Consider the following 27578-nt stretch of genomic DNA (forward strand, 5'->3'; position numbering starts at 1 on the left):
ATGTAGCTTCCACAGCTTTCTGGGGCAGCAAATTCCACAAACCTACCACCCTCTGAGTGAAGAAGTTTCTCCTCATCTCAGTTTTGAAAGAGCAGCCCCTTATTTTAAGATTATGCCCCCTAGTTCTAGTTTCACCCATCATTGGGAACATCCTCACCGCATCCACCCGATCAAGCCCCTTCACAATCTTATATGTTTCAATAAGATCGCCTCTCATTCTTCTGAACTCCAATGAGTAGAGTCCCAATCTACTCAACCTCTCCTCATATGACCGACCACCCCCTCATCCCCGGGATTAACCGAGTGAACCTTCTTTGTACTGACTCGAGAGCAAGTATGTCTTTTCTTAAGTATGGACACCAAAACTGTATGCAGTATTCCAGGTGCGGTCTCACCAATACACTGTTTAGATTCTGGAAGACTGGTGTTTGTGAGCCTGCTCCTTGCATTTACACTACTATAGCTGGCTCTCCTATCTAGGAGGTAGAATCACAAACTCAGTTTTTGGTGGCTTTATAATTCTGCCACTGGGATAAGGGATTCATAATGTAAACTCAGGGACCTGGCTCATGGACACAGGTCACCCAGAATCGAAGCAAAACAAGTGCCAATATAAAAACAGTGCTAGTACTTTTCTCCAACTTGGGAAACTGTACACTGTGGATTAGAAAAACCTCTTATTTTAAACGGTTACCATATAAAGAAAGAAATAACTTGCATTTATATAGCACCTGTCACAACCGCAGGACATCCCAAAGCAGTTCACAGTCAAATTTATTATTTCTGAAATGGAGTCACTGCTGTAATTTGTACACAGCAAGGTCTTACAAACAGCAATGAGACAAATGATCAATGAAACTGCTTTTGGTGGTGCTGATTGAGGGATAAATGTTGCCCAGGACACCAGGAAAACTCTCCTGCTCTTATTCATATAGTGCCCTCTGAAGTGTCAGCCTAGTTTATGTGCTGAAGTCTCTGGAGTGGGGCTTGAACCCACGACCTTCTGACTCAGAGACAAGAATGCTATCACTAAACCAAGACCAAGACCTTGGCTTAAGAGAAAAAAACAGACTTGGAACATGGGAGTCAAAAAGCCAAAATGCCACGATCAAATGTCCTAATTCCTAATTTTGATTCCACTTTCCAAGTCTGTTTATTATTTCTCTTATATTTCGTAACATGTTGCAGTCATGTGATTAAACTCTAATACACATCTGTAATTTTTGGATGCATATTTACGCCATAATTATTGTTTGTTATACAGTTATCTCCTTAGTCTTAGTATCCTCACTGATATTGCAATGTTATTTCCCAGGTGAACTGAAAGAAATTAAACAGGATATCTCAAGTCTTCGATACGAACTTCTAGAAGACAAGTCTCAAGCAACTGAGGAGCTGGCTTTCCTCATTCAAAAACTTGGTGAAAAACTTAATACCTGTCTGACAAAAACACCAGTGACTTAACCTGAAAATGGACTTTCCATTTATCAATGTATGGAAGCAAGAAACAGCACAATTTAATGCAATAATGTTTATAAATGAAAATTTGAGTCAGCATATTGAGTATTTAGCATCTCTAGTATGTAATAGGTAATTACAGTACTACTAATAAATTTGCAATTCATGTAGTGCAGTGAGAAATACCTTGTCTTTACAATTTACAGAATTTTGGATTGCCTAAAATTCACTTTGTAGCATTTTATATAAAGTTGCTGTCATTGCTAAAGAACTAAATTACAAAACAGTGTTCCCATTTATAGCTCTTTGAAGGTCATGTTGACTATTTTGTGATCACATCAGAGGTCGTTAGCTACCTTATTTATACCAAAATTGCATACTTGATTTAGCTATTTGCAAGTCTACAGATTACTTAGCTCACTCTTTTATGATGTTCTATACCAAACATATGGCAGTCATTGATTTGCAATACCAATAGATAAGTATTTAACATCAGAACTTGTCAGGGTCTGCAATTTACGGTTAGGTATTACAGACAGGCTAACTTTATACACCATTCACTGACAGTTATTATCAATAGTAATTCAGGACTATTTCAGCTAATACACAAGTCATGTAGAACTTCTGAGGGACAGAATCATAGAATCCTACAGCACAATAGGATGCCATTTGGCCCATCGTCCCTGTGCTGGCTCTTTGAAAGAGCTATTCAATTAGTCCCACTCCCCAGCAAATTTTTCCTTTTCAAGTATTTATCCAATTCCATTTTGAAAGTTACTATGGCATCTGCTTCCACCACCCTTTCAGGCAGCGCATTCCAGATCATAACAACTTGCTGCATAAAAAAAATTCTGCTACCTCCCCTCTGGTTCTTTTGCCAATTACCTTAAATCTGTGTCTTCTGGTTACCAACCCTCCTGTGAGTGGAAACAGTTTCTCCTTATTTACTCTATCAAAACCTTTCCTAATTTCTGACACCTCTATTAAATCTCCCCTAACCTTCTCTGCTCCAAGAAGAACAATCCCAGCTTCTCTAGTGTCTCCACATAACTGGAGTCTCTCATCCTTGGTACCATTCTAGTAAACCACCTCTGCACCCTCCCCAAGGCCTTGACATCCATCCTAAAGTGTGGTGCCCAGAATTGGACAGAATACTTCAGCTGAGGCCTAACCAGTGATTTATAAAGGGTCAACCAATTTTGTTCATTGGCTACTAGCAAGCCTTCACCCATCAAGGCCTCATACACAGTGAAGGTTTTGCTGGTTACTGGAAATGTGTTACTGTATATGAAAAATGGATCAATACCCTATAAACCTAGTATGCAAAGCTTAAGTAGGTAAGACTCCCATGAATCGTTGAATTATCCACATTATTTTTAAAATCATTTTAAACAAGGTTACAAGCTTCCATGCCATGATTTCATACAGAGTACATGCTTATAGTACACATTTCACAATATTTACAGGTCATGAATATTATACATAGCTATACAATTTGGTACATGAGGGTGAAGGACGCTTGGTGGCATAGCTGAGACATTGCTGGTCAGTGAGAGCTAGGGTTTATGAGGGGGGAGAAGGAAAGGAGAAGATTGCGGCACTGCTTGTGTACCTTTAAGAAGGTGGTTCTCTTGTGCTTTTCAGAGGGTCCCCAAGAGGTTCCTCATAATCCTGGAGTTATTGCACTATGGTAGCAGCAAGTATTTGTCGACATTGTGCAGGTTGCTGGGACTCTCTCCTCAGCAGGTATCATTGGGGCTGGTTTTGTTGTTAGAGGCTTAGGGTGGATGGGGGCTAGCCAGCAAGAAAATGTCCCCCATTTCCTAATGTTTCCACAGCCCCATGTGCATTTCTCACTCTGACTGGTGGCTGGAAATTTTCCTAGCAAGAAAACTCATTGGAAAGCCCTTTCTGGTGCTTGTGCACCTTGAAGTGGCTCTTCCAGAGTTTCCTCAAAATGCCATTCTGATATTCTCCTTATAGTCACCACCAACGTTCCCCCTAAAGTGCGTGGGCGTGCAGCTGCGCAACAATCGGGAGGTCCCGCGCAGGCCGCTCACAAGCTGTTGCCGCTGGAAGATACCGTGCATGCGCTGCAAATTTAAAGGGACCGTGCACGAAAAAACAATTAGAGAGAACATTAGTCACCATCGGACTCTTTTACATGCAGCTGCCTGAGAGTCAGTGGCATTGAGCACAGGGGGTTCCTAGACTTACCCCATTAGTAACCTGTCAGAATCAGCTGTAAAGGTGGATGTGAGTAGTTCTTGCAGCAGAAGAGGCTGGCGATCTTTAATTGAAGATTTCTGAAGGTAGAAAGCATTTTTTAAAGTTTATTTTTGCATTCGGCCTGCAGGCACCTGCACTTGCTTCTCAGGAGGTCAGATATGGCATTCCCTATAGGCACCTATTCTTGTGCCTCTTCTCGGTGCCACCTTATGGTCAGGATCGCAGGTGATTGGCTCCTTATGCTACACAGAAGGGTCAGGAGACTGAGGTGGCCCTCATCCAATGCCAGCTACCTTGTGGCATGGAACCTCTGCTGGCTGCAACTCTGGAGGATTGCCCTGGACAGCTTGGTCTTGCCTCCCACCTTTCACTGGCATGGTGCTCTGAGGAGGACAGCTGGAGGCCTGGCATATGCTGCTGTCCTGGTGGCATGCAGCTGTGACTCCTGGGAGGCTTTATTTTCATCAGCCTCTTCACCATCCTCTTCCTCCTCCTGTGCCACCCGTTGCTGTGGTGGATCTGCGGAAAGGGAGGGTAGAAGGCAAGAATGGGTGAGCATCAACCCCCTTGAGATTAAGGAAACCGAGAAAAGGGTGTCTGTGTGGGGCTTCAAAGGGATGCCAGGGTGACAGTGCAGGTGCTCAATCAGTAACCAGGCACTGGCCAGATTCCGCCGACCTCATTATCTCCTCTGGCATTGTACTTGTAGGAGTTAGGAGCCTGAAGATGGGGATGCCACCTCTGGTGGCCTGCTTTTGCCGGGCATTGTGCGACAACTTTTCCTGCAAAGAGATAAGTAAATGAGGTTAAGGTTAGCAGTTAAGGACTGTGTGACGAGTGGCATTGTAGAGATGAAGTAATGGGGAGGATGGGGGCTACCCACTCCCACCACATGCAAGTCTCCCACTGGAAGTCAACTCAGAATTAATTTGCCAAGTCTATCTGTAGCGGGGTTTGAACCCTACACCTTCTGACTCAGAGGCAGGAATGCTACCACTAAGCCAATGGCTCACTCCTTAAGAGAGAGGTGTGTAGTATGTTGCCTTGCATGCCCTGCTGAGGATGTGGAACCTTTTGCAGCACTGTTCTGCAGTCCTCAGGTGAGGGAGTTGGCAGTCAGTGCCAGTGACACCTCCCTCCAGGTGGCAGGAATGAAAACTCTGGCTGAAGGCTGCACCAAAATTTCCTGGAGGTTCAGCTACTTGCACCGACTTTACGCCAGTCTTAGACTGAAGCTTATACCAAGGGTAAATCCAAATGACCTTCCCCAGGAAGCTTCTGTGCATCTCCCTCTGGAGGCCAGTGGCAGATCTGCCACCTTTTTTTTTAAAAGGTGTAAGAGCAGTGTAAATCACAGCAAGAAAATTCAAGGCCAACATGTTTGTTGTAGTGGGGTGTTGGATTGCACTAAAAAACAGCAGTGCTTGTGTCTGGAAGGCTGAGTACATCATCCATAGCTTCAGTGGACTCCAATGCCTCTGTCCAGAGTGGAACAGCACCAGAATGCATCCAGGAATGTACCCTGGGTCAGGTGGAATGTTCTAAATTTGTGCAAGGTGAGGTATGTGCAATGGAGGATTCTGAGTTGTTATAGGCAGAGGTTATAAAGACCAGTCTCAGTGCCTGCTACCAGTTTATGCTTTATGTGATGCTCCCTTCTCAGAAGCCATCTGCTGCAGAGCTGGGCAGTACTGAGTGGAGGATGGTGGTGTACCTTTGGAGTGGCTCTGTGTTGCCAAGGAAGAGCTCTAATGGGGTTGATTTGCATTGGATTTTAGAGCATGATAGCGTCCTAGATGAAGTGATGAGATAGCCAGAGGGGAGAGGTTTTATTCCAAGTAATGATACCTTGGTGTTCTGCCCAGTAGTAGCGCTTAAAGTTTGGGAGACTCAGCCAATCTTTTTTTGGTTAGTTGAAGCTAGGTCTCACTCAGGCAAATCCTTGGCCGCCTTCTTTTTTTATTATTCATTCCAGGATGTGGGCATCACTGGCAAGGCCAGCATTTATTGCCCATCACTAATTGCTCTCGAGAAGGTGGTGGTGAGCCACCTTCTTGAACCGCTGCAGTCCGTGTGGCGAAGGTACTCCCACAGTGCTGTTACGGAGGGAGTTCCAGGATTTTGACCCAGCGATGATGAAGGAACAGAGATGGCGTGTAACTTGGAGGGGAACTTGCAGGTGATGGTGTTCCCATGCGCTTGCTGCTCTTGTCCTTCTAGGTGGTAGAGGTCACGGGTTTGGGAGGTGCTGCCGAAGAAGACTTGGCGAGTTGCTGCAGTGCATGTTGTAGATGGTACACACTGCAGACACAGTGCGCCGGTGGTGGAGGGAGTGAATGTTTAAGGTGGTGGATAAGGTGCCAATCAAGCGGACTGCTTTGTCCTGGATGGTGTCGAGCCTCTTGAGTGTTGTTCGAGCAGCACTCATCCAAGCAAGTGGAGAATATTCCATCACACTCCTTACTTGTGCCTTGTAGATGGTGGAAAGGATTTGGGGATTCAGGAGGTGAGACACTCACTGCAGAATACCCAGCCTCTGACCTGCTCTTGTTGCTGCAGTATTTATGTCGCTGGTCCTGTTAAGTTTCTGGTCAATGGTGACCCCAGGATGTTGATGGTGGGGGATTCGGCGATGGAAATGCTGTTGAATGTCATGAGGCGGTGGTTAGACTCTTGCTTGTTGGAGATAGTCATTGCCTGGAACTTGTCTGGCTTGAATGTTACTTGCCACTTATCAGCCCAAGCTTGAGTGTTGTCCAGGTCTTGCTGCATGCGGGCATGGTCTGCTTCTGTGTGGTCTGAACAGGGCGGAATTAAATGGAGTGCACGTGAACAGAGTGTTTCATTTGGGAATTTGGAAAGAGTGGGAATTCGGAGAAGGAGTTATTTTTTGCCTACACTACTTGTAGTGCTTTGTGTTACAGGTAGATATTTAGTTTCATTACCCATAACTTAATCTAAATCAAGTAAGTAGTCAAGAAACTAAACTGTAAACTAAGTTATTTAAATACAAATGTAATTAAATAGAACAAGGTCATATTAGGGATGGCAGTGGAGGTGGTGTGCCTCAACTGCAGCATGTGGGAGTTTGTGGAGAACATTGTGATCCCGGACAACCACGTTTGCAGTAAGTGCCTGCATCTTGAGGAACTTCAGCTCAGAGTTGGAGTCTGAGGTGCAAACATTGCGGGGCATCAGGGAGTGGGAGAGTTACCTGGACAGTTTGATCCAGGAGGCAGTCACACCCTTTAGGTTAGGTAGTGGTACAGGTCTGATTAGTGTTCAGGGACAGGAGGGTGTGACTGCAACTCAGGCAGGTAAGGGGACCCCAGGTGAAGTGCTGGAGGAGCCTCTGCATTTGTCCTTATCCAACAGGCATTAGCTGCCTGTGTGGATGAGGGAGTAGCCTTCAGGATGGATGAGCAAGCTGACCATGATACCATGGCGCAGGAGGCCATTCAAGTGGGGGGAGTGAAAGGGAATGTAGTTGAGGTAGGGGATAGTATAGTCAGAGGGATAGATCCTGTTATAGTCATAGAGTCATAGAGTAATACAGCACGGATAGAGGCCCTTCGGCCCATCGTGTCCGCGCCGGCCATCAAGCCCTGTCTAATCTAATCCCATATTCCAGCATTTGGCCCGTAGCCTTGTATGCTATGGCATTTCAAGTGCTCATCCAAATGCTTCTTAAATGTTGTGAGGGTTTCTGCCTCCACAACCCTTTCAGGCAGTGAGTTCCAGACTCCAACCACCCTCTGGGTGAAAAAGTTCTTTCTCAAATCCCCTCTAAACCTCCCGCCCTTTACCTTGAATCTATGCCCCCTAGTTATTGACCCCTCTACTAAGGGAAAAAGCTCCTCAGCATCCATCCTATCTATGCCCCTCATAATTTTGTACACCTCAATCATGTCCCCCCTCAGCCTCCTCTGCTCCAAGGAAAACAAACCCAATCTGCCCAGTCTCTCTTCATAGCTGAAGCGCTCCAGCCCTGGTAACATCCTGGTGAACCTCCTCTGCACCCTCTCTAACGCGATCACATCCTTCCTGTAGTGTGGCGACCAGAACTGCACACAGTATTCCAGCTGTGGCCTAACCAGTGTTTTATACAGCTCCATCATAACCTCCTTGCTCTTATATTCAATGCCTCGGCTAATGAAGGCAAGTATCCCATATGCCTTTTTTACCACCTTATCCACCTGTTCCGCCGCCTTCAGGGATCTGTGTACTTGCACACCCAGATCCCTCTGACCCTCCGTCTTGCCTAGGGTCTTTCCATTCATTGTGTATTCCCTTGCCTTGTTAGTCCCCCCAAAGTGCATCACCTCGCACTTTTCCGGGTTAAATTCCATTTGCCACTGTTCCGCCCATCTGACCAACCCATCTATATCGTCCTGCAGAGTGAGGCTACCCTCCTCGCTATTTACCACCCTACCAATTTTTGTATCATCCGCGAACTTACTGATCATACCCTTTACATTCATATCCAAGTCATTAATGTAGACCACAAACAGCAAGGGACCCAGCACCGATCCCTGTGGTACCCCACTGGCCACAGGCTTCCAGTCACAAAAACAACCTTCGACCATTATCTGCAGCAGCGACCGGGAGTTCTGAAGGCTGTGTTGCCTGCCTGGGTTAAACACTTTTCCTCACGACTGGAGAAGAACTTGGAGTGGGAAAGGGAGGATCTAGCTGTCATGGTCGATGTAGGAACCAACGACATAGGTGGAACTAGGAATGAGGTTCTGCTGAGAGAGTTTGAGGAGTTGGGGTCCAAATTAAAAAGCAGAACTTCAAAGGTAATAAGCTCTGGATTGTTACCTGAGCCATGCGCCAATTGGCATAGACATAAGCAGATTAGAAGGTTAAATGCGTGGTTCAAAGAGTGGTGTGGGAGGCAGGGGTTTTGCATCATGGGGCACTGGCACCAGTACTGGGGAAAGAGGGAGCTGTTCTGTTGGGACGGGCTCCACTTAAACTGGGCTGGAAACAGTGTCCTAGCGAATCGAATAACTAGGGCAGTAGATAGGGCTTTAAACTAATGAAGGAGGGTGGGAAGATTCAGGAAAGAATAAATTTAAAAGCAGCAAGAGAAATGTCAAGGCTCCAGAGCAGAGCAGAGTTTTGGGTAAAAAATAAGCAGAGTGGGTCAGGAAGGGACAGAGAGAGTAACAAAGGTAATAGGGCATCAGTGACTAAGGTGACATCAGGGAAAAATAGAAAAAGGTCAAAGCTAAAGCCGCTGTATCTGAATGCGCAAAGCATTCGCAAAAAAATAGATGAATTAATAGCGCAGATAGAAATGAAAGGTTTGATCTAATAGCCATAACGGAGACGTGGTTGCAAAGTGGCCAAGGTTGGGAACTAAATATGCCAGGATTCATAACTTTTAGAAGAGATAGGCAAAATGTAAAAGGAGGAGGGGTAGCCCTGATAATAAAGGATGGGATAAAGACGGTAGAGAGAATGGACTTTGGCTCCGAAAATCAAGAAGTAGAATCAGTTTGGGTGGAGCTAAGAAACAGCAAGGGGCAGAAAACATTGGTGGGAGTTGTTTATGGGCCCCCAAACAGTAGTTCTAATGTAGGGTAGAGTATAAATCAAGAAATTAAAAGCGCATGTAATAAGGGTAATACAGTAATCATGGGGGACTTTAATTTACATATAGACTGGCCAAACCAAATTTGTAGTAATAGTGTGGAGGATGAATTCATGGAAGGTATGCAAGATAGTTTTCTAGATTAGTATGTTGAGGAACCAACTAGGGAACAGGCTATTTTAGATCTAGTATTGTGCAATAAGAAAGGATTAATTAATAACCTTGTTGTAAAGGGGCCTTTAGGAAAGAGTGACCATAATATGATATAATTTTATATTCTGTTTGAAAGTGATTTATGTAGTTAAATCCGAAACTAGGGTCTTAAATCTAAACAAAGCATACTACGTAGCTATGTGGAGCGAGTTGGCTAAGGTAGATTGGGAAACTACATTAAAAGGTATGATGGTAGACAAGCAATGGCTAGCATTTAAAGAATTAATACATAATTTACAACAAATATACATTCCTTTAAGGCACAAAAACCCCACAGGAAAAGTGGTCCAAATGTGGCTAACAAGAGAAGTTAAAGATAGTGTTAGATCAAAGGAAGAGGCTTATAATGTTGCCAAAAAGAGCAGTAAGCCTGAGGAATGAGAGGATTTTAGAATTCAGCAAAGGAGGACCAGGAAATTGATAAAGAAAGGGAAAATAGAATATGAAAGTAATCTAGCGAGAGACATAAAAACAGACTGTAAAAGCTTCTATAGGTATGTAAAAAGGAAAAGATTAGTGAAAGTAAATGTGGGTCCCTTACAGGCTGAGACAGGAGACATTATAATGGGGAATAAAGAAATGGCAGAGAAATTAAACAAATACTTTGTGTCTGTCTTCACGGAAGAAGACGCAAAAACCTCCCGGAAATAGTTGCGAACCAAGGGTCTAGCGAGAATGAGGAACTGAAAGAAATTAGTATTAGTAAAAAAATAATACTGGAGAAATTAATGAAACTGAAAGCTGATAAATCCCCTGGACCTGATGACCTGCATCCTAGGGTTTTGAAAGAGGTGGCTATAGCGATAGTGGATGCATTGGTTGTCATCTTCCAATATTCCGTAGATTCTAGAACAGTTCCCGTGGAATGGAAGATAGCAAATGTAACCCCACTATTTAAGAAAGGAGAGAGAAAATGGGGAACTACAGACCAGTTCGCCTAACATTAGTAGGGAAAATGCTAGAATCTATTATTAAGGACGTGGTAACAGGGCACTTAGAAAATAATAATAGGATTGGGCAGAGTCAACACGGATTTATGAAAGGGAAATCATGTTTGACAAATCTGTTAAGAGTTTTTTGAGGTTGTAACTAGCAGAATAGATAAGGGGGAACCAGTGGATGTAGTGTATTTGGATTTTCAGAAGGCATTCAATAAGGTGCCACAAAAGAGGTTATGAAACAAAATTAGGGCTCATGGGATTGGGGGTAATATATTAGCATGGATTGAGGATTGGTTAATGGACAGAAAACAGAGAGTAGGAATAAACAGGTCATTTTCGGGTTGGCAGGCTGTAACTAGTGGGGTACCACAAGGATCAGTGCTTGGACCTCAGCTATTCACAATCTATATCAATAATTTAGATGAGGGGACCAAATGTAATATATCTAAGTTTGCTGTAATACAAAGCTAGGTGGGAAAGTAAGTTATGAGGAGGATGCAATGAGGCTTCAAGGGCTTCAAGTGAGTGGGCAAGAACATGACAAATAGAATATAATGTGGAGAAATGTAAAGTTATCCACTTTGGTAGGAAAAATAGAAAAGCAGAGTATTTTTTTAAATGGTGAGAGATTGGGAAATGTTGGTGTTCAGAGGGACCTGGGTGTCCTTGTACACAAATCACTGAAAGTTAACATGCAGGTACAGCAAGCAATTAGGAAAGCAAATGGTATGTTGGCCTTTATTACAAGAGGATTTGAGTATAAGAATAAAGACATCTTACTGCAATTATATAGGGCCCTGGTGAGACCACACCTGGAGTATTGTGTACAGTTTTGGTCTCCTTACCTAAGGAAGGATATACTTGCCATAGAGGGAGTACAACTAAGGTTCACCAGACTGATTCCTGGGGTGGGGGGATTGTCCTATGAGGAGAGATTGAGTAGGCTAGGTCTATATTCTCTGGAGTTTACAAGAATGAGAGGTGATCTCATTGACAAATACAAAATTCTTACAGGGCTTGACAGGTAGATTCAGGGAGGATGTTTCCCGTGGCTGGGAAGTCTAGAACCAGGGGTCACAGTCTCAGAATAAAGGGTCGGCCATTTAAGACTGAGATGAGGAGAAATTTCTTCACTCAAAGGGTGGTGAATCTTTGGAATTCTCTACCCCAGAGGGCTGTGGAGGCTCAGAGATCGATAGATTTTTGGATGTTAAGGGAATCAAGGGCTATGGGGATAGTGCAGGAAAGTAGAGTTGAGGTAGAAGATCAGCCATGATCTTACTGAATGGTGGAGCAGGCTCGAGGTGCCGAATAGCCTACTCCTGCTCCTATTATATTCATTATCTGAGGAGTTGCAAAAGGAACTGAACACTGTGCAATCATCAGCGAACATTCCCACTTCTGACCTTATGATGGAGGGAAGGTCAGTGATGAAGCAGCTGAAGATGGTTGGGCCTAGGACACTGCCCTGAGGAACTCCTGCAGTGGTGTCCTGGTGCTGAGATGATTGACCTCCAACAACCACAACCATCTTCCTTTTTGCTAGGTATGACTCCAGCCAGTGGAGAGTTTCCCACCCCCCCCCCACCAATTCCCATTGACATTGGTTTTACTAGGGCTCCTTGATGCTGCACTCGGTCAAATGCTGCCTTGATCTCAAGGGCAGTCACTCTCACTTCACCTCTGGAATTCAGCTCTTTTGTCCATGTTTGGACCAAGGCTGTAATGTGGTCTGGAGCTGAGTGGTCCTGGCGGAACCCAAACTGAGCATCGGTGAGAAGGTTGTTGGTGAGTAAGTGCCGCTTGATAGCACTGTCGACGGCACCTTCCATCAATTTGCTGATGATTGAGAGTAGACTGATGGGGCGGTAATTGGCCGGATTTGATTTGTCCTGCTTGTTGTGGACAGGACATACCTGGGCAGTTTTGCACATTGTCGGGTAGATGCCAGTGTTGTAGCTGTACTGGAACAGCTTGGCTAGAGGCGCGGCTAGTTCTGGAGCACAAGTGTTATGCACGACAGCCGGGATGTTGTCAGGGCCCATAGCCTTTGCTGTATTGGTTGGTGTATATGCTGGAAAGAGGGAGTTTTTTTTCTGATAGCAGGCTGGGAGATTGGGTGGAACTAATATGTCTAAGTGTATACTACTCATATACTTGTTTGGGATTTTCTGAGCAAGGGTCATTGCCTCTGTTTTTGAGTAGTTGCGTTTGTAGCCTGACAGCTGTTTTTTTATTTGATGGTCTGAAAGATGCTAGGGAGGGAGATGATAGGGTTAGTAATAGGCAGCAGAATCTCATTCAGATGGACTGAGATGAGGAGAAATTTCTTCACTCAGAAGGTGGTGAACCTGTGGAATTCTCGACCACAGACAGCTGTGGAGGCCAAGTCACTGAATATATTTAAGAAGGAGATAGATAGATTTCTCGACACAAAAGGCATCAAGGGGTATGGGAAGAGAGCGGGAATATGGTATTGAGATAGATCAGCCATGATCATATTGAATGGCGGAGCAGGCTCAAAGGGCCGAATTGCCTACTCCTGCTCCTATTTTTCTATGTTTCTATAATTTGTTATTCATTTCACCAGCCAGGGCTACATGGATGATGGAGTCATTCTTACAGTCACACATAGGGGTTCTACGGTAAGGGCAAAGAGGAGAACATGGATAATTCTGTTTGATCCTTCAATGGAGGGGGAAATGTGGTGAGCTATAGGCATTAGTTTTGAGATAGGAGAGTAGTAGAGGATTTTGGCTTATCTACTGAATGTGTTCCAAAAGGCCATCCAGTCAAACATGGGGAGTAGGAAGCTCTAATCTACCTGGTTAAAGGCTTTTTCTGTGACCAGGGTGAGTCTGTGCTGCTGCAGTGGTGTACAACATTAAACACTTCTCTAGTGCTGGTGGGTGGGCAGTATCCTAGTGTGAACCCGGTTGAGTCTGGGTGAACTAATCCGGTGGCGACTGAGTCCAGTCATTAGGCCAATGTCACCAGAAAATATTTTAATTTCTCACACTAGTGATCTGATTGACTTGAAGAACTTGCATTTATATAGAACCTTTCACGAGTGTAGGACATCCCAAAGTGCTTCACTACCAATGAAGTACCAGTGTAAATAATATTTGTAACATCAACTGTCCTTTTAATTTCTTGGAGAGTGCCAATTCATGTAAATTGGTACAGAACTATAAGCAGTTTTGTGCTTTGGAACTGTACTGCGCAAATTAATTTCTCGAAGAACCCTTACATTTAGCAGAGATGGGCAAAAATCCTGCCAGACTGAGATGAGTGCCCAAATTCCAAAGGTTAATAGACACAATGGAGGGAATTTTAACCCCCCAAAACGGCAGGTTTGGGTCAGATGGGAGGTTAAAGTGTTAAAAATGTGAATCCCAACGCCAACCCACCTACTTCCGGGTTTGACGGAGGTGGGACAGTGGGAGTGGGCAGCCAACCTGCTTCCAGGAGGTAGGTTGACACTTTAAATATTATAATGAGGCTGGAAGCCTTGGATTTAACCTGCTGTGCAGGTTTAACTGTAGCCGGCCGGGGTTCCCAGGCCTCGGGATTCCCGGCAGCTGCAGCAAGGCAAGGACAGTCTCAGAGAGCATCTGGCTCCCCAAGGTCCCCCACCATCAGACCCCCCCCCCCCCCTCCTCGGGGTTGGTGATCGGACCCCCCCCCTCTGGGATCGGACTGCCCCCCCGGGTTGGGGACTGGACCTCCCCACCCCAGGATCAGAACCCCCGGGGTGGGGGGATCGGGCTCCCGCCCCCCGCACCACCTGGGCCTCTTTTCCAGCGTTCCCCATCCGACTGGAAGCCAGCCTGTCAATCAGTCGGACTTCCGGATGGGGAACCTGTCCATGACCTCCGGACATCTGGGTTTCCCACACTCTACCGGGGCCCCCTGTTCCAGGCGGATCAAGAGCTTAAAATTCCAGCCAATGTGACCCACTGTACCACCTAGTCACCTAAGATACTGTTACAGTCAACCCTGAAATTTCTCAATTTGGGTTGTTTATTCAGTGAGTGCTGTGGACATCGGAAGTGAACAAATAAGGCATTATAGTAGCTTATTTCCTGCTTTGTCAACTGCTGACAGGCTTTTGTCTGTTGAATTGTGCCATTTTATAAATAGAATTTGTCTATGTTTAACAGTTAAATAAGACAAACTTTTTAAACATTTTTACATTATTATCCTATTATAAAAGTTGGTTTGAAAAAAATTTCTGTTCATTTGAAAATCCCAACTATACCACAGTTCTTGTCGCATAGCAAGGCATCCAAAGATGGTACAGAGGAAAGCAATGAGAGATAATATGAGGAATAGCTCTATAAACTATAGGTCTTCTACCTTATTAAAAAGATGTTTCAGTGGGATACTTAAGATGATAAAGAAAGTCAACCCAGAACAATACTTTTATATACAGCAAGCAGGACAAGAGAGTACACAGTCAGGGTTGTGAGGAGAAAGTTTATTACAGAAATCAAGAAGTATTCCTTTACAGAGATTGATCAACAGCTAAAACAGATTATCAGGAGAAGTGGTTGAAGCCAGGACTCATTAAGAAGCAGTTAGATAATGTAATGTGAAAATAGTACAGTTGGTGTTCTGGAAGGATGAAATCAAATGAACTGAAGGGTCTTCTTCATCCAAACCTATTTCACAATCAATAGCTATCTGTCATGGATGAAAACAATCAATAAAAGCATTTTGATCCTATAACTTATTTTTGGTGCTCTTGTCCCACTTCATTGAATAGATTGTGTCAGATATTTACTTCAGCTTTGTCACTTAACTATGTCCTCGCGGTAGATGATTTTCAAATTCAGAATCCAAGACACATTTCAAAGTCTCAGCAACACAATGATTGTTTTAGTAGCAATACCGTTGCACAAGCTGGCACACCTTGTTATGTATCCGTGTTGTGGGCGTTGTAATTTAAAAACAGGAAATGCACGGATTGCTGTGGGACTTGATGTTAATGGCCCAATGTATAGTCACTTGTTAATTCTTGATAACACACAGTACCTACTCAAACTATCAGTACTACTCTTTCGATGAATGTTGTACAGTTCCTAGCCAATTCATATTGTTGGTGGTAGTTTCGGAGGCTTTTAGAGAAGTTCCTCAATACGGTGGGTGGCATTTTCAACACTAAACAAGCAAGAGAGCCACATGTCAGGTGATGGACAAGGTGGCAAAGAAGGTTAGAAAGCCAACAGCAGCAGTTGAGTACTGAACAGTAGTCTCACGCTTAAAGAAAAAGCAAGAACTTGCATTATATATCGCAAGACGTCCCAAAGTACCTCCCTCACAGCCAATTAAGTATTTTTGAAGGGTAGTCACCATTGTAATGTTGGGAAACGCAACAGCAAAGACCAGATATTCAGATTTATTTGGATGGTGTTGGTTGAGGAATAAATTTTGACCAGGACACCTCCCCTGTTCTTCTTCATCTAATGCTATGAAATCTTGTACCTCCGTTGAGTGGGAAATGGGGGCCTTGGTTTAATGTCTCATCCAAAAGACAGCACTTCCAACAGAGCATTTCCCCAGTACTGCACTGAAGTGCCAGCCTAGGTTATGTACTCAAGTCTCTGGAGTGGGGCTTAGAACTCACAACCTTCTGACTCAGAGGCCAAAGTGCTACCATGACCCAAGACTGATACTACTAAACAACAAAAACTGTCAATTTAAGACAACCCAATCCATAAGGGTAGAGAGATGGCCGGGACAAAGACTACTGAACATGTAATAGTGTCACAAATATTTCAAATGATGTTTCTGTAAATTCCCTAGTTTATGCTTGTGTCTCGTACAAACACGAACATTGGAACACAATAATACATTTCAGTAGCATCACCCATTAGTATCTATGTGATAAACATCACTTGAACAATCATTGCTGTTCAGTAATATTTACTTTACTGCCTTTGTTCCAACACATTGGACTCAAATAATAACTATTCACTCATTTAAATGAGTCTCAGTGCAGTCTACTTTATTAATCACATAGCTATCGGCCCTACACATTATGGCTGTGAAAGGTTATACAGGGATACAAACCAGTAAAATAATAGGGTTAACATCTCCACTCAAAGACATAAATTTCTAACAAATGCATTAAGCATTCTTACATAAGTATCCCAGGTGCAAATTATTATGGCCCTGATATTTAGGGGGAGGGAGGGTGAGGCTGAAAAACCTGGCAAGGCTGGGGATGCTGCGGTCCTGCTGATCTTAACAGCAGAACCTCATTAACAACCGAAACGTTGACTCTATTTCTCTCTCCGCGGAGGTTGCTTGGCCTGCTGAGTTTTTCCAGCATTTTCTGTTATTTCTCATTAACATCTTGCAGCTTCGTTTCCCGCCTAGCACCCATCCAAGTGGACAGCCTGGCCAGCGGGAGGGTGGGAACACCAGCGGCAGGAGGCCGCAGCTGGGTTCCCTTAGGGATGGTTCCTGGCAATCGGGGCAGGTGGGGAGAGGTCGCCAATCGGGGGATGGGGGTGCGGGGCGGAGAAGAGAAGCTTGCGATCAGGAGGGCTGGGGGGAGGCTGGAGATTGGGGCTGAGGGGGTTGGAGGCTGAACGCTTGCGTGAGGAGCCTGGGGGGAGCACTCCTGTTACTCCTAGCCCACAAGGAGTGCTGAAAAATCTCGGAGAGCCGGTCGCTCCCGTCTCCGTTTCACTGCTGAATTTTCCGATCCCCTGGGAAACCCGTGCAGCAGCAGTTAACTTCTAATTGCACTGTGGGAGCCCGACTTAAATATGTTACTAAGCACCCCGCTTCTCCATAGTGGGATACTTAGATGCCCCAATATCCGACGCCACAGAAATGGCAGCAGGTGTGTGCGTGGCGGGTTGGGGTCGTGTTCCGTGCATTTCACTTTTTAACCCCCCAACCCATTCCCACCCGTTGTGGGAGTGCGGGGGGCGTGGGGGGTTAATAGAGGCCTATAAGTATTCCTGGAAAAATTGTTTGAATAAAATTTGCCATACCGATTAAACTTCCTCCAGAATTTAAACAAACATTAAGATATTGAAGTCAATGGAAAGGAAAAATCGGGCGAGGTGTCTCAGGGCCGACCGATCTGCTACCTTCTGTTTTCCACCACTGATGAAGGTTAAAATCAGCCCTATATAATCTACGTTATTTATCTGTGAACATTTTTCCCTTTGGAAATGGACAATTTAGTAGGACAATTGAGAGGATAGTGAATGCAATAAAAGAAAAATTTTCAGAAGACAAATATTGAGGCACAATAGCATAAAGTACAAAAGGGCAGTCATTATTTTAAAATTAGCCAGGAACCAACCTATTACCCCCATGTGGTAAACAGGAACTAGGCCACTAAATACAGCAAGTCTATTTATTATATATACTGACCTATGTTTCAGATTTCTAAAGATGGAAAATGTTTAATTTAAATTGCATTGGAATGGTTATTTACTGAAATGCACCTTTACATTTTGTAGTTCCCATAAATTAATTTTACATTGTCAGACACCAACTGCCATGATACACTGAGTTAATTTTGTTAATCAGTGCAATGTTGATAACTGCTTGAAGAAGTCTAAGTTATTACTACAGCATTGGTACAGTATCTATCTTTTTCTTGTATTATGAAACTGACTGTTTCTAAATGTCTGTCTTCATGTAACTTCATAATATCCAACTGTTGTATGACGTGGCAGCATTAAATTTTACACTCGTGAGACAAGTTTCCAATAACTTTTGCACTCTTGCCTGCCAGAATGATGAAGTTGACACGATTCTCTACTTTTTGTTTTTCCTAATTAATTAAATCCATGGTTTAAATCCAGCCTCCTTTCACATAAAGCAGAACCATTTAAATTCAATTCCAGTATTTGTGAAAAATGTAATTTTACTTTCTAGTTACTGCAGATACCAGATTCACGTTCATGTTTTGCAGGACCATCGTATATGTTTTTCAGGACAGTGGTGCAATATGAGGCTGTACTTCAACTGAATTTAAATTCAATGCTGTCATTTCTGTATAATTTAGTTGAAAAAATGAAAACTAGTAAGTAACTAGTGTGTCTCCCGCAGTGAAATGGTGGGCGGCAGGTGGGTATCAAACTACCAGTCATGCATAGCGCGAAGAGAGCTAGTGGGTTGGGTTGTTTTATGTATTTTTTTTTATGTTCCCCAGCTAGCTGTAATCTGAAGTTGAAGTGGGTTTGGTAGTGCCATGGCCATCTTCTCGTTTTGCTTTCGCAATTTGATTGCTTGCTGCTAGCCACATGACTGCTAGTACTGCATGGTTAGCACGGAACAATCAGAAAGGAAATAGAGAAAAAAGAAGAAAAAAAAAGACTTACATTTATGAAGCACCCCATCACATCTCTCAGACATGTCTCAAAGTGCTTCACATAGAATGAATTACTTTTCGTGCTCTCCCAGGTAGGGTAGTTGAGGCCCATACCTCAGATTCATTCAAAATACAGTAAGCTGATCTGCTGGAGAAATGCCAGATCTTGCGGCATGTGGTGTTAGACTTTTTCCTGCACCTTTCAGCTCAAAATGTTTTTGCCTCGTAATTTGCTGGAATTGCGAGCTGGTAACGGCATGGCGAGAGCAACAGGGCATCTGGGACCCTCGTGAACCGTGGAACCAACATGTATTTCCTTAACCAATGAGATTTAAGGATTGAGAATTAGAGTCGAATCAGGTACAAGAAGAGAAATAAAGAGAGGGAAAGAAAGATTGGATTAAGTGAGAGAAAAAAGAGACAGGAAAAGTAAGAAAAAAAATTAAAAATTTGATATTTTTCAAATCTCTAATAACATAAGAACATAAGAAATAGGAGCAGGAGTAGGCCAATCGGCCCCTCGAGCCTGCTCCGCCATTCAATAAGATCATGGCTGATCTGATCCTAACCGCCAATCCACTATCACAGAACCATCTCCTGAATCTAACAGAATTAGACACACGAAATAGGAGCAGGATCAGGCTACACGGCCCCTGGGCCCACTCCGCTACCCACAGTCCCAATCTACTCAACCTCTCCTCGTATGTCCATCCCCTCATCCCCGGGATTAACCGAGTGAACCTTCTTTGTACTGACTCGAGAGCAAGTATGTCCTTTCTTAAGTATGGACACCAAAACTGTACGCAGTATTCCAGGTGCGGTCTCACCAATACCTTGTACAACTGAAGCAATACCTCCCTAGTGGTTAGCACTGTTGCCTCACAGCGCCAGGGACCCGGGTTCAAATCCGGCCTCGGGCGACTGTGTGGAGTTTGCACATTCTCCCTGTGTCTGCGTGGGTTTCCTCCGGGTGCTCCGGTTTCCTCCCACAGTCCAAAGATGTGCGGGTTAGGTTGATTTGGCTATGATAAATTGACCCTTAGTGTTAGGGGATTAAATACGTGGGGTTACGGGGATAGGGTGGGATATGTGTCGGAGCAGGCTCGATGGGCCGAAATGGCCTCCATCTGCACTGTGGGGATTCTGTGATTCTGTGATTTTTATATTCTATCCCCCTAGCAATGAAAGCCAACATTCCATTGGCCTTCTTAATCACTTGCTGCACCTGCATACTAACCTTTTGAGTTTCGTGCACCAGGACCCCCAGATCCCTTTGTACTTCAGTACTTTCCAGTTTCTTGCAATTAAGATAATAACTTGCTCTACGATTTTTCCTGCCAAAGTGCATAACCTCACACTTTCCAGTATTGTATTCCATCTGCCAAATCTCTGCCCACTTACTTAGCCTGCCTATGTCCCCTTGCAGGTTTTTTATGTCCTCCTCACTCACTACTTTCCCTCCCATCTTAGTATCATCTGCAAACTTTGATATGTTACACTCGGTCCCCTCCTCCAAATCGTTAATATAGATTGTAAAGAGTTGGGGACCCAGCACTGACCCCTGTGGAACACCACTAGTTACTGATTGCCAGTCTGAGAATGAACCATTTATCCCAACTCTCTGCCTTCTGTTAGATAGCCAATCCTCTATCCCTGCCAGAATATTACCCCCAATCCCGTGATTTTTTATCTTAAGTAGTAATCTTTTGTGTGGCACCTTGTCAAATGCCTTTTGGAAGTCTAAATACACTACGTCCACTGGTTCCCCTTTATCCACCCTATACGTTACTTCCTCAAAGAACTCCAGCAAATTTGTCAAACATGACTTCCCCTTCATATAACCATGCTGACTTTGTCCTATTAAATTGTGATTATCCAAATGTCCTGTTACTGTCTCCTTAATAATGGACTCCAAAATTTTACCTACCACAGATGTTAGGCTAACCGGTCTATAGTTTCCAGCCTTCTGTCTACTGCCCTTTTTAAATAAGGGTGTTACATTCGCAGTTTTCCAGTCTGCCGGGACCTTTGCCGAGTCCAGGGAGTTTTGGAAAATTATTACCAATGCATCCACAATCCCTACCGCCACTTCCCTCAAGACCCTAGGATGTAAGCCATCAGGTCCAGGTGATTTATCCGCCTTGAGTCCCATTATTTTACCGAGTACCACTTCCTTAGTGAATTTGATCGTGTTTAGCTCATCCCACCCTTTAGCCCCCTGTTTGTCCCGTGTTGGGATATTCTTAGTGTCTTCTACTGTAAAGACTGATGTAAAATATTCATTCAGTGTTTTTGCCATCTCCATATTTCCCACCATTAATTTCCCGGTCTCATCCTCTAAGGGACCAACATTTACTTTAGCCACCCTTTTTCTTTTTATATAACTATAAAAACTCTTACTATCTGTTTTTATATATTTTGCTAATTTACTTTCATAATCTATCTTCCCTTTCTTAATCAATCTTTTTGTTATTTTTTGCTGTCTTTTAAAGTTTTCCCAATCCTCTATCCTCCCACTAGATTTGGCTACCTTATATGCCCTTGTTTTTAGTCGAATACTATCCTTAATTTCTTTACTTAGCCACGGATGGCTGTCTTTTCTTTTACACCCTTTTCTTCTCAGTGGAATATTTTTTTTTTGGAAGTTGTAAAATAACTCCTTAAATGTACACCACTGATCATGTATCGTCTTACCCTTTAATCTATTTTCCCAATCCACTCTACTCAATTCCACTCTCATACCTTCATAGTCTCCTTTATTCAAGCTTAGCATGCTTGTTTGAGATCCAACCTTCTCACCCTCTAATTGAATATGGAATTCAACCATGTTATGGTCACTCATTCCAAGGGGATCCTTTACTAGACATAAGATTGAACAGTAATACAATAACTCACTCATACTCTACATGTAACAGGTGTAACGCCCCAATATCCTACCTATAACTGGTAGTAATTTTATAATACGCTGATACTCACCCTGAAACTACAGCCAGAATCCCCCAGTTGATGCCACTTTTAATAGGCCCGCTCTCTCTCCTCATCCAACTGGACTTGGGTTCTGTGTGAAGGTGACAAATCTGAATGGAGAGCCTCAATCAGAGCTGATCTGCACTTGAGCTTCACACATCAAAACCAGATGGCACAGACCAACCTGAACCAAACTGAGAGATCGCACAAAGAGCAGCAGTCTCGGTGCTTGGGGCCCTTTTCACAGAGCATGTTGTCCTAAACTCAGCTCAGCACCAACATTTCTAAACCACTAACTGGGCTTGGACACAATAAAGGAGAGTTTTCATAGAATGATAGAAATTACATAATAGGAGGGGGCCACTTTCCTATTACTTCATTTCCCCCCAGATCCTTTCATATTCCACCTTTTCAAATATTTATCCTATGCCCTTTAAATGGTGTTCTCGTCTCTATCTCAATAACCGCAAGTCGAATAAATCTCAATTCAAGAACCTTCCTTCTCCCTTGGTTCTTCCAGTGAGAATCCTCAGTCTCCGCCCCCTTATTCCCCATTCAACCATCAGTGGGAACAAATCATTTCACTATGTAGTCACAGTAAGGTCCCCAGGTTTCACTCACCCCTTAATATAAAAAACAGCAAAGAATGACTAAAAGATTAATAAGGAGAGAACAATTAGAGTACGAGAGAAAGCTAGCTAGAAATATAAAAACAGATAGTAAGAGTTTCTATAGATATTTTAAAAAGAGTTAACAAAGTGAGCGTTGATCCTATAAAAAGTGAGTCTGGGGAATTAATAATGGAAAATAAGGAGATGGCAGTTGAATTGAACAGGTATTTTGCATCGGTCTTCACTATAGAGGATACAAGTAAAATCCCAGAAATAGCTGTAAATCAAGAAATGGGAGGGAGGAACTCAAGAAAATTACAAACACCAGGGAAGTGGTACTGAGCAAATTGTTGGAGCTGCGGGCTGACAAGTCCCCGGGTCCTGATGGACTTCATCCTAGGGTCTTAAAAGTGGCTAGTGAGATAGTTGATGCGTTGGTTTTAATTTTCCAAAATTCCCTAGATTCGGGGAAGGTTCCATTAGATTGGAAAATAGTGCATGTAACTCCTTTATTCAAAAAGGGAGGGAGACAGAAAGCAGGAAACTACAGGCCAGTTAGCTTAACATCTGTCATAGGGAAGATGTTAGAAGCTATTATTAAAGACATTATAGCCGGGCACTTAGAAAAGTTCAAAGTAATCAGGCAGAGTCAACATGGTTTTGTGCAAGGGAAATCGTGTTTAACCAATTTATTGGAGTTCTTTGAGGAAGTAACATGCATTGTGGATAAAGGGGAACCGGTGGATGTACTGTACTTAGATTTCCAGAAGGCATTTGATAAGGTGCCACATCAAAGGTTATTGCGGAAAATAAAAGCTCATGGTGTAGGGGGTAACATATTGGTATGGATAGAAGATTGGCTATAACAGGAAACAGAGTAGGCATAAATGGGTCATTTTCTGATTGGCAAGATGCAACAAGTGGTGTGCCACAGGGATCAGTGCTGGGGCCTTAACTTTTTACAATTTATATAAGTGACTTGGATGAAGGGACCGAAGGTATGGTTGCTAAATTTGCTGATGACACAAAGATAGGTAGGAAAGTAAATTGTGAAGAGGATATAAGGAGGCTACAAAGGGATATAGATAGGTTGTGAGTGGGCAAAGATCTGGCAAATGGAGTATAATGTGGGAAATGGAGTATAATGTGGGAAAATGTGAAGTTGTCCATTTTGGCAGGAAGAATAAAGAAGAAGCATATTATCTAAATGGTGAGAGGTTGCAGAGCTCTGAGATGCAGAGGGATCTGGGTGTCCTAGTGCATGAATGACAAAAGGTTACTATGCAGGTACAACAAGTAATTAGGAAAGCTAATAGAATGTTATTGTTTATTGCGAGGGGAATTGAATACAAAAGTAGGGAGGTTATGCTTCAGTTATACAGGGCATTGGTGAGACCACATCTGGAGTACTGTGTACAGTATTGGTCTCCTTATTTAAGGAAGGATGTAAATGCGTTGGAAGCAGTTCAGAGAAGGTTTACTAGACCAATACCTGGAATGGGTGGGTTGTCTTATGAAGAAAGGTTGGACAGGCTAGACTTGTATCCGCTGGAGTTTAGAAGAGTAAGAGGTGACTTGATTGAAACATATAAGATCCTGAGGGGTCTGGACAGGGTGGATGTGGAGAGGATGTTTCCTCTTGTGGGAGAATCCAGAACTAGGGGTCACTGTTTAAAAATAAGGGGTCGCCCATTTAAGACAGAGATGAGGAGAATTTTTTTCTCACAGAGGGTCGTGAGTCTTTGGAACTTTCTTTCTCAGAGGGCGACGGAAGCCGAGTCTTTGAATATTTTTAAGGCAGAGGTAGACAGATTCTTGGTAAGCAAGGGGGTGAAAAGTTATCGGGGGTAGGCGGGAATGTGGAGTAATCGGATCAGCCATGATCTTACTGAATGGCGGAGCAGGCTTGAAGGGCCGAGTGGCCTACTCCTGCTCCTAATTCGTATGTTCGTGTGTTACTGGCTGCTCCTCTCTCAGCGTCGCTCCCACTCATTACGTTGCTGGGGAGGGAGGGGAGGAAAATTAGCCAGAAAAGTGAGGAAAGAGAAGAAAGGTTGGGAGAACGTGGAGAAGAACGAACAGGGAGAAGAGTGCAGGGAGTAAAAGGAGGCAATAGGGGAAGATTGGCATTTGAAAGAGGGAGGGGAGAGATGTGGGAAGAGAGTTCAGGAGGGAAGAAGGAGGGAAAAGGTGAGAAGACAAGGAAGGAGAGTGGAGGGAAGAGCGAGGGAGAAGAGGTAAAAGGGAAAGAGGGGTGAAGGGAAGACCAGGATAAAAAAAGATTTTTCCTGTAATATTATTTAGGATTTTTTTGTATGGATTTTACCTATTTTTTGGATTTTTTGTAGTTTTTCAGATTAGAACATGGAAGATATACTTATGTTCGTACACAAGCAACCAAACTATTGGGAGTAATTTTAACCCCCATTTGGGTTACTGCATATGCACGAGAAGGAAGAAATCCTGGATGGAATATTAAAATACTTTTAACATTGTGAAAGATGCTTAGTGATGACTGAAACCATATAGCCCTTTGCATTTCTGATGAAGAAATGAAAGATGAGTGAATGAACAAGGAGTGGTATGCACTTGCTTGATTATAAACCAGATATATGCTGTTTATAATCAGTTCAATGCTCTTGGAAATTGTTGCGTTTGCAAGGATAACTCAATGACAGCATGTAGAAATCAACTCGTGTCGTTTTAATGACCGATCCAACTAACTCTTACAGGCCAAGGCAATCGAGTACCTATCACCAATGTCAGACATATTGGCCCAGAAATTCGTCTCTCCCCGGGTGAGTACGCACGGGGTACTCACCCGTAGGCCGAATGAAATTGCTGGTTTCCTGCATGCACTGCGCATGCGCGGGAAACCGGCACTTCCGATCCTCTGAACGAAGGGGTTCAGAGGTCAAACGCGCGTGCAGGGGAGGCTGCGCGTGCGCTTTAAACTTAGGTTTTTTTACAGGATTTCCCAGGAGGGTAAGCCTGCAGGATTCACACATTTAAAAAGCAGGCGTAAGGCCTGCTTTTTGCAAGGTAAGTGGTCAATTAATTAAAATTAAAACATTTTTTCCACAGGTTTATTATTTTTAAATACTTTAAAGCAAGGTAAGTTTATTTTTAGCCCTGTTATAATATAAAATTATTTTTTTCAAAAATTTAAATTATTGTTTAAAATAGTTATTTAATGTAATTTATAGTTTATTTAATAAGTGTGATGTTTAAAAAAAAATTATTTGAAGGTTTACTGCTATTTTGGGCCCGTAGTATTTATAAGTTTTGACAGGTCTACCTGTCAATCTTATGAATGGGCTTTTCCCTCCTCCGATTGGCTGCCCATGGCTCAAGTGATCCCAGGGGATGCATCGCACTAATTACGCCCCTGGGACACGCAAGCACAGCGCGCCGGCAGCTGGGCCAGGCCCCGGAGCGGAATTCCACGGGGCCCTACAGCTCAACTGCCAGTGCGCAAGGTAAGTACAGGTCGGGGGCTTACACCCGCGGGAAACCCCCGACCCGAATTTCTGGGCCAATATAACGATAACAGCACTATCAAACTTCATGTGCTAGAGTAACTCTAATGCAGCACTGTAACCCAGTGTGCAGACATAACATTTCCTCCCCCCTCACAGAATTTCAAACATGAAATGTAGTGACAAAGTCCTGTAGGTGTTATTATGTTCATAAATAAATAAATAGACGTTTTCATTATGAACAGCTAGCTTGAGCTAGTCATTTATTCAGCCATGTGGACGAGTGTACAGGCATCCATCTTGACTACTGCCTTGTGGGTAGCCCACCACTAAACATACAGCTCCACCTAGTTTACCATTCTAGAATGACATGTTACTGATCATTACATCCCCCTTCCTTAAAGGTTAAACAAAATCAATATCAATCAATCATAACGACATAAACATCTTCACAACAGTCAACACATTTTCAAAGCTTTACTTTATGAACTCTAAGCTTTTCATTCTTTTATTATAGTTTTCTTTGTGCTCAAAGATTAAGTCTATCAGGCTTTTTTACTTCACGTGTGGATCTTCTCAGCACAGGTAAGTCTGATGTGTTTTCATGAGAGCCTGTATGTGTGTTTGTGTTAGATTGTTCTGGTGGTGAGTGACAGGATTCAGTTGCGACATTGTCATCGATTTGCTCTTGGATAGTTTCTTGTGTTTTCAGGAGGGAACGCCTCCTGAGAATCTGTCCTTCCTCAGTTCTAACAGTGTATGACCTTGGTCCTACTTCCTCAAGAACTGTAGCTTTCCTGTTCCATGCATCTGGATCCTCAATCCTGACAACATCATCCCTTGTCAATGGTTTCAGAGTTTTGGATGACTTGTCATAGTGTGATTTCTGTTTCAGCTTTAACAGTTGAAGTCTCTGTCTCAGTTCCTTACTCTGCTTTTCTTTTGCACAGCAGGGTAGCGTGGTGCGCAACTTGCGACCCATTAGGAGTTCAGCAGGTGAAGAACCAGAGTCTAAAGGAGAGGCTCGGTAGCTCAGCAGGGCGAGATAAGGATCAGACTTGCTTTCTGTTGCTTTCTTCAGTAGCTGTTTGAGAACTTGAACACCTTTCTCTGCCTTACCATTCGACTGAGCATACAGAGGACTGGATGTGATGTGTTGAAAGTCATAATGTGCTGCAAACTGTTGCCACTCCTTACAGTTGAAGCACGGACCATTGTCGCTAATGGCAATCCTGGGAATTCCATGTCTGGCGAAGATGGATTTAACATGCATTATGACACTGCTTGCTGATGTGCTCGAGAGCAGCGCCATCTCAGGATAGTTAGAATAGTAGTCAATCACTATTAGATAGTCTTTACCATTCAAATGAAAGAGGTCCATACCAACCTTTTGCCATGGTGCTGTTGGTAAGTCAGCTACTATCATTGGTTCCTTTGCTTGTTTGTTTTGGTGTTTCTGACATGTCTCACATATGCCTATCATGTTCTCAATGTCCTTATTTATGCCAGGCCAATAAACAGTGTCTCTTGCTCTCCTTTTGCATTTTTCAATTCCGAGATGTCCCTCATGAATCCTTTTGAGCATGTCTTGACGTAGAGCCTGTGGAATGACTATTCGGTTCTGTTTTAGTAATAGTCCACTTGCGACACTCAACTCTGCCCTGATGTGATAGTACTTTGGACAGGAACCTTTTGGTCAACCATGATGAATGTTCCCTATTACTGTTTGTAACACTG

General features: G+C 43.4%; 1 protein-coding gene and 1 long non-coding RNA gene across 7 annotated transcripts in view; one reads left to right on the forward strand and one right to left on the reverse strand.

Moving 5' to 3' along the window:
• The window catches only part of LOC147122722 (short transient receptor potential channel 3), a 137871-nt gene extending 135146 nt beyond the window's left edge, over nucleotides 1-2725 (forward strand). The window contains exon 11 of the mRNA XM_086009796.1: nucleotides 1316-2725. Within this exon, the coding sequence (XP_085865922.1) occupies nucleotides 1316-1464 (149 nt within the window). The 3' untranslated portion in view covers nucleotides 1465-2725. The remainder of the gene's footprint in view (nucleotides 1-1315) is intronic.
• LOC147122723 (uncharacterized) overlaps nucleotides 1-27578 on the reverse strand; it is a 160355-nt gene that overhangs the window by 121499 nt on the left and 11278 nt on the right. The window contains exon 3 of one of the 6 annotated variants that reach the window (XR_015081493.1): nucleotides 2813-3764. The exons of 3 other annotated variants lie outside the window; for them this stretch is intronic. This is a non-coding gene — a long non-coding RNA (uncharacterized LOC147122723). Of the gene's footprint in view, nucleotides 1-2812; nucleotides 3765-3789; nucleotides 4470-14819; nucleotides 15604-27578 lie in introns of those variants that run through there. 2 more of the 6 variants (XR_015081499.1, XR_015081497.1) reach the window with 2 other exon arrangements.

This window comes from Somniosus microcephalus, chromosome 2 (assembly GCF_052327205.1).
Source record: "Somniosus microcephalus isolate GS21.2 chromosome 2, FLI_Smic_1.0, whole genome shotgun sequence".
Lineage (NCBI taxonomy): Eukaryota > Metazoa > Chordata > Chondrichthyes > Squaliformes > Somniosidae > Somniosus > Somniosus microcephalus.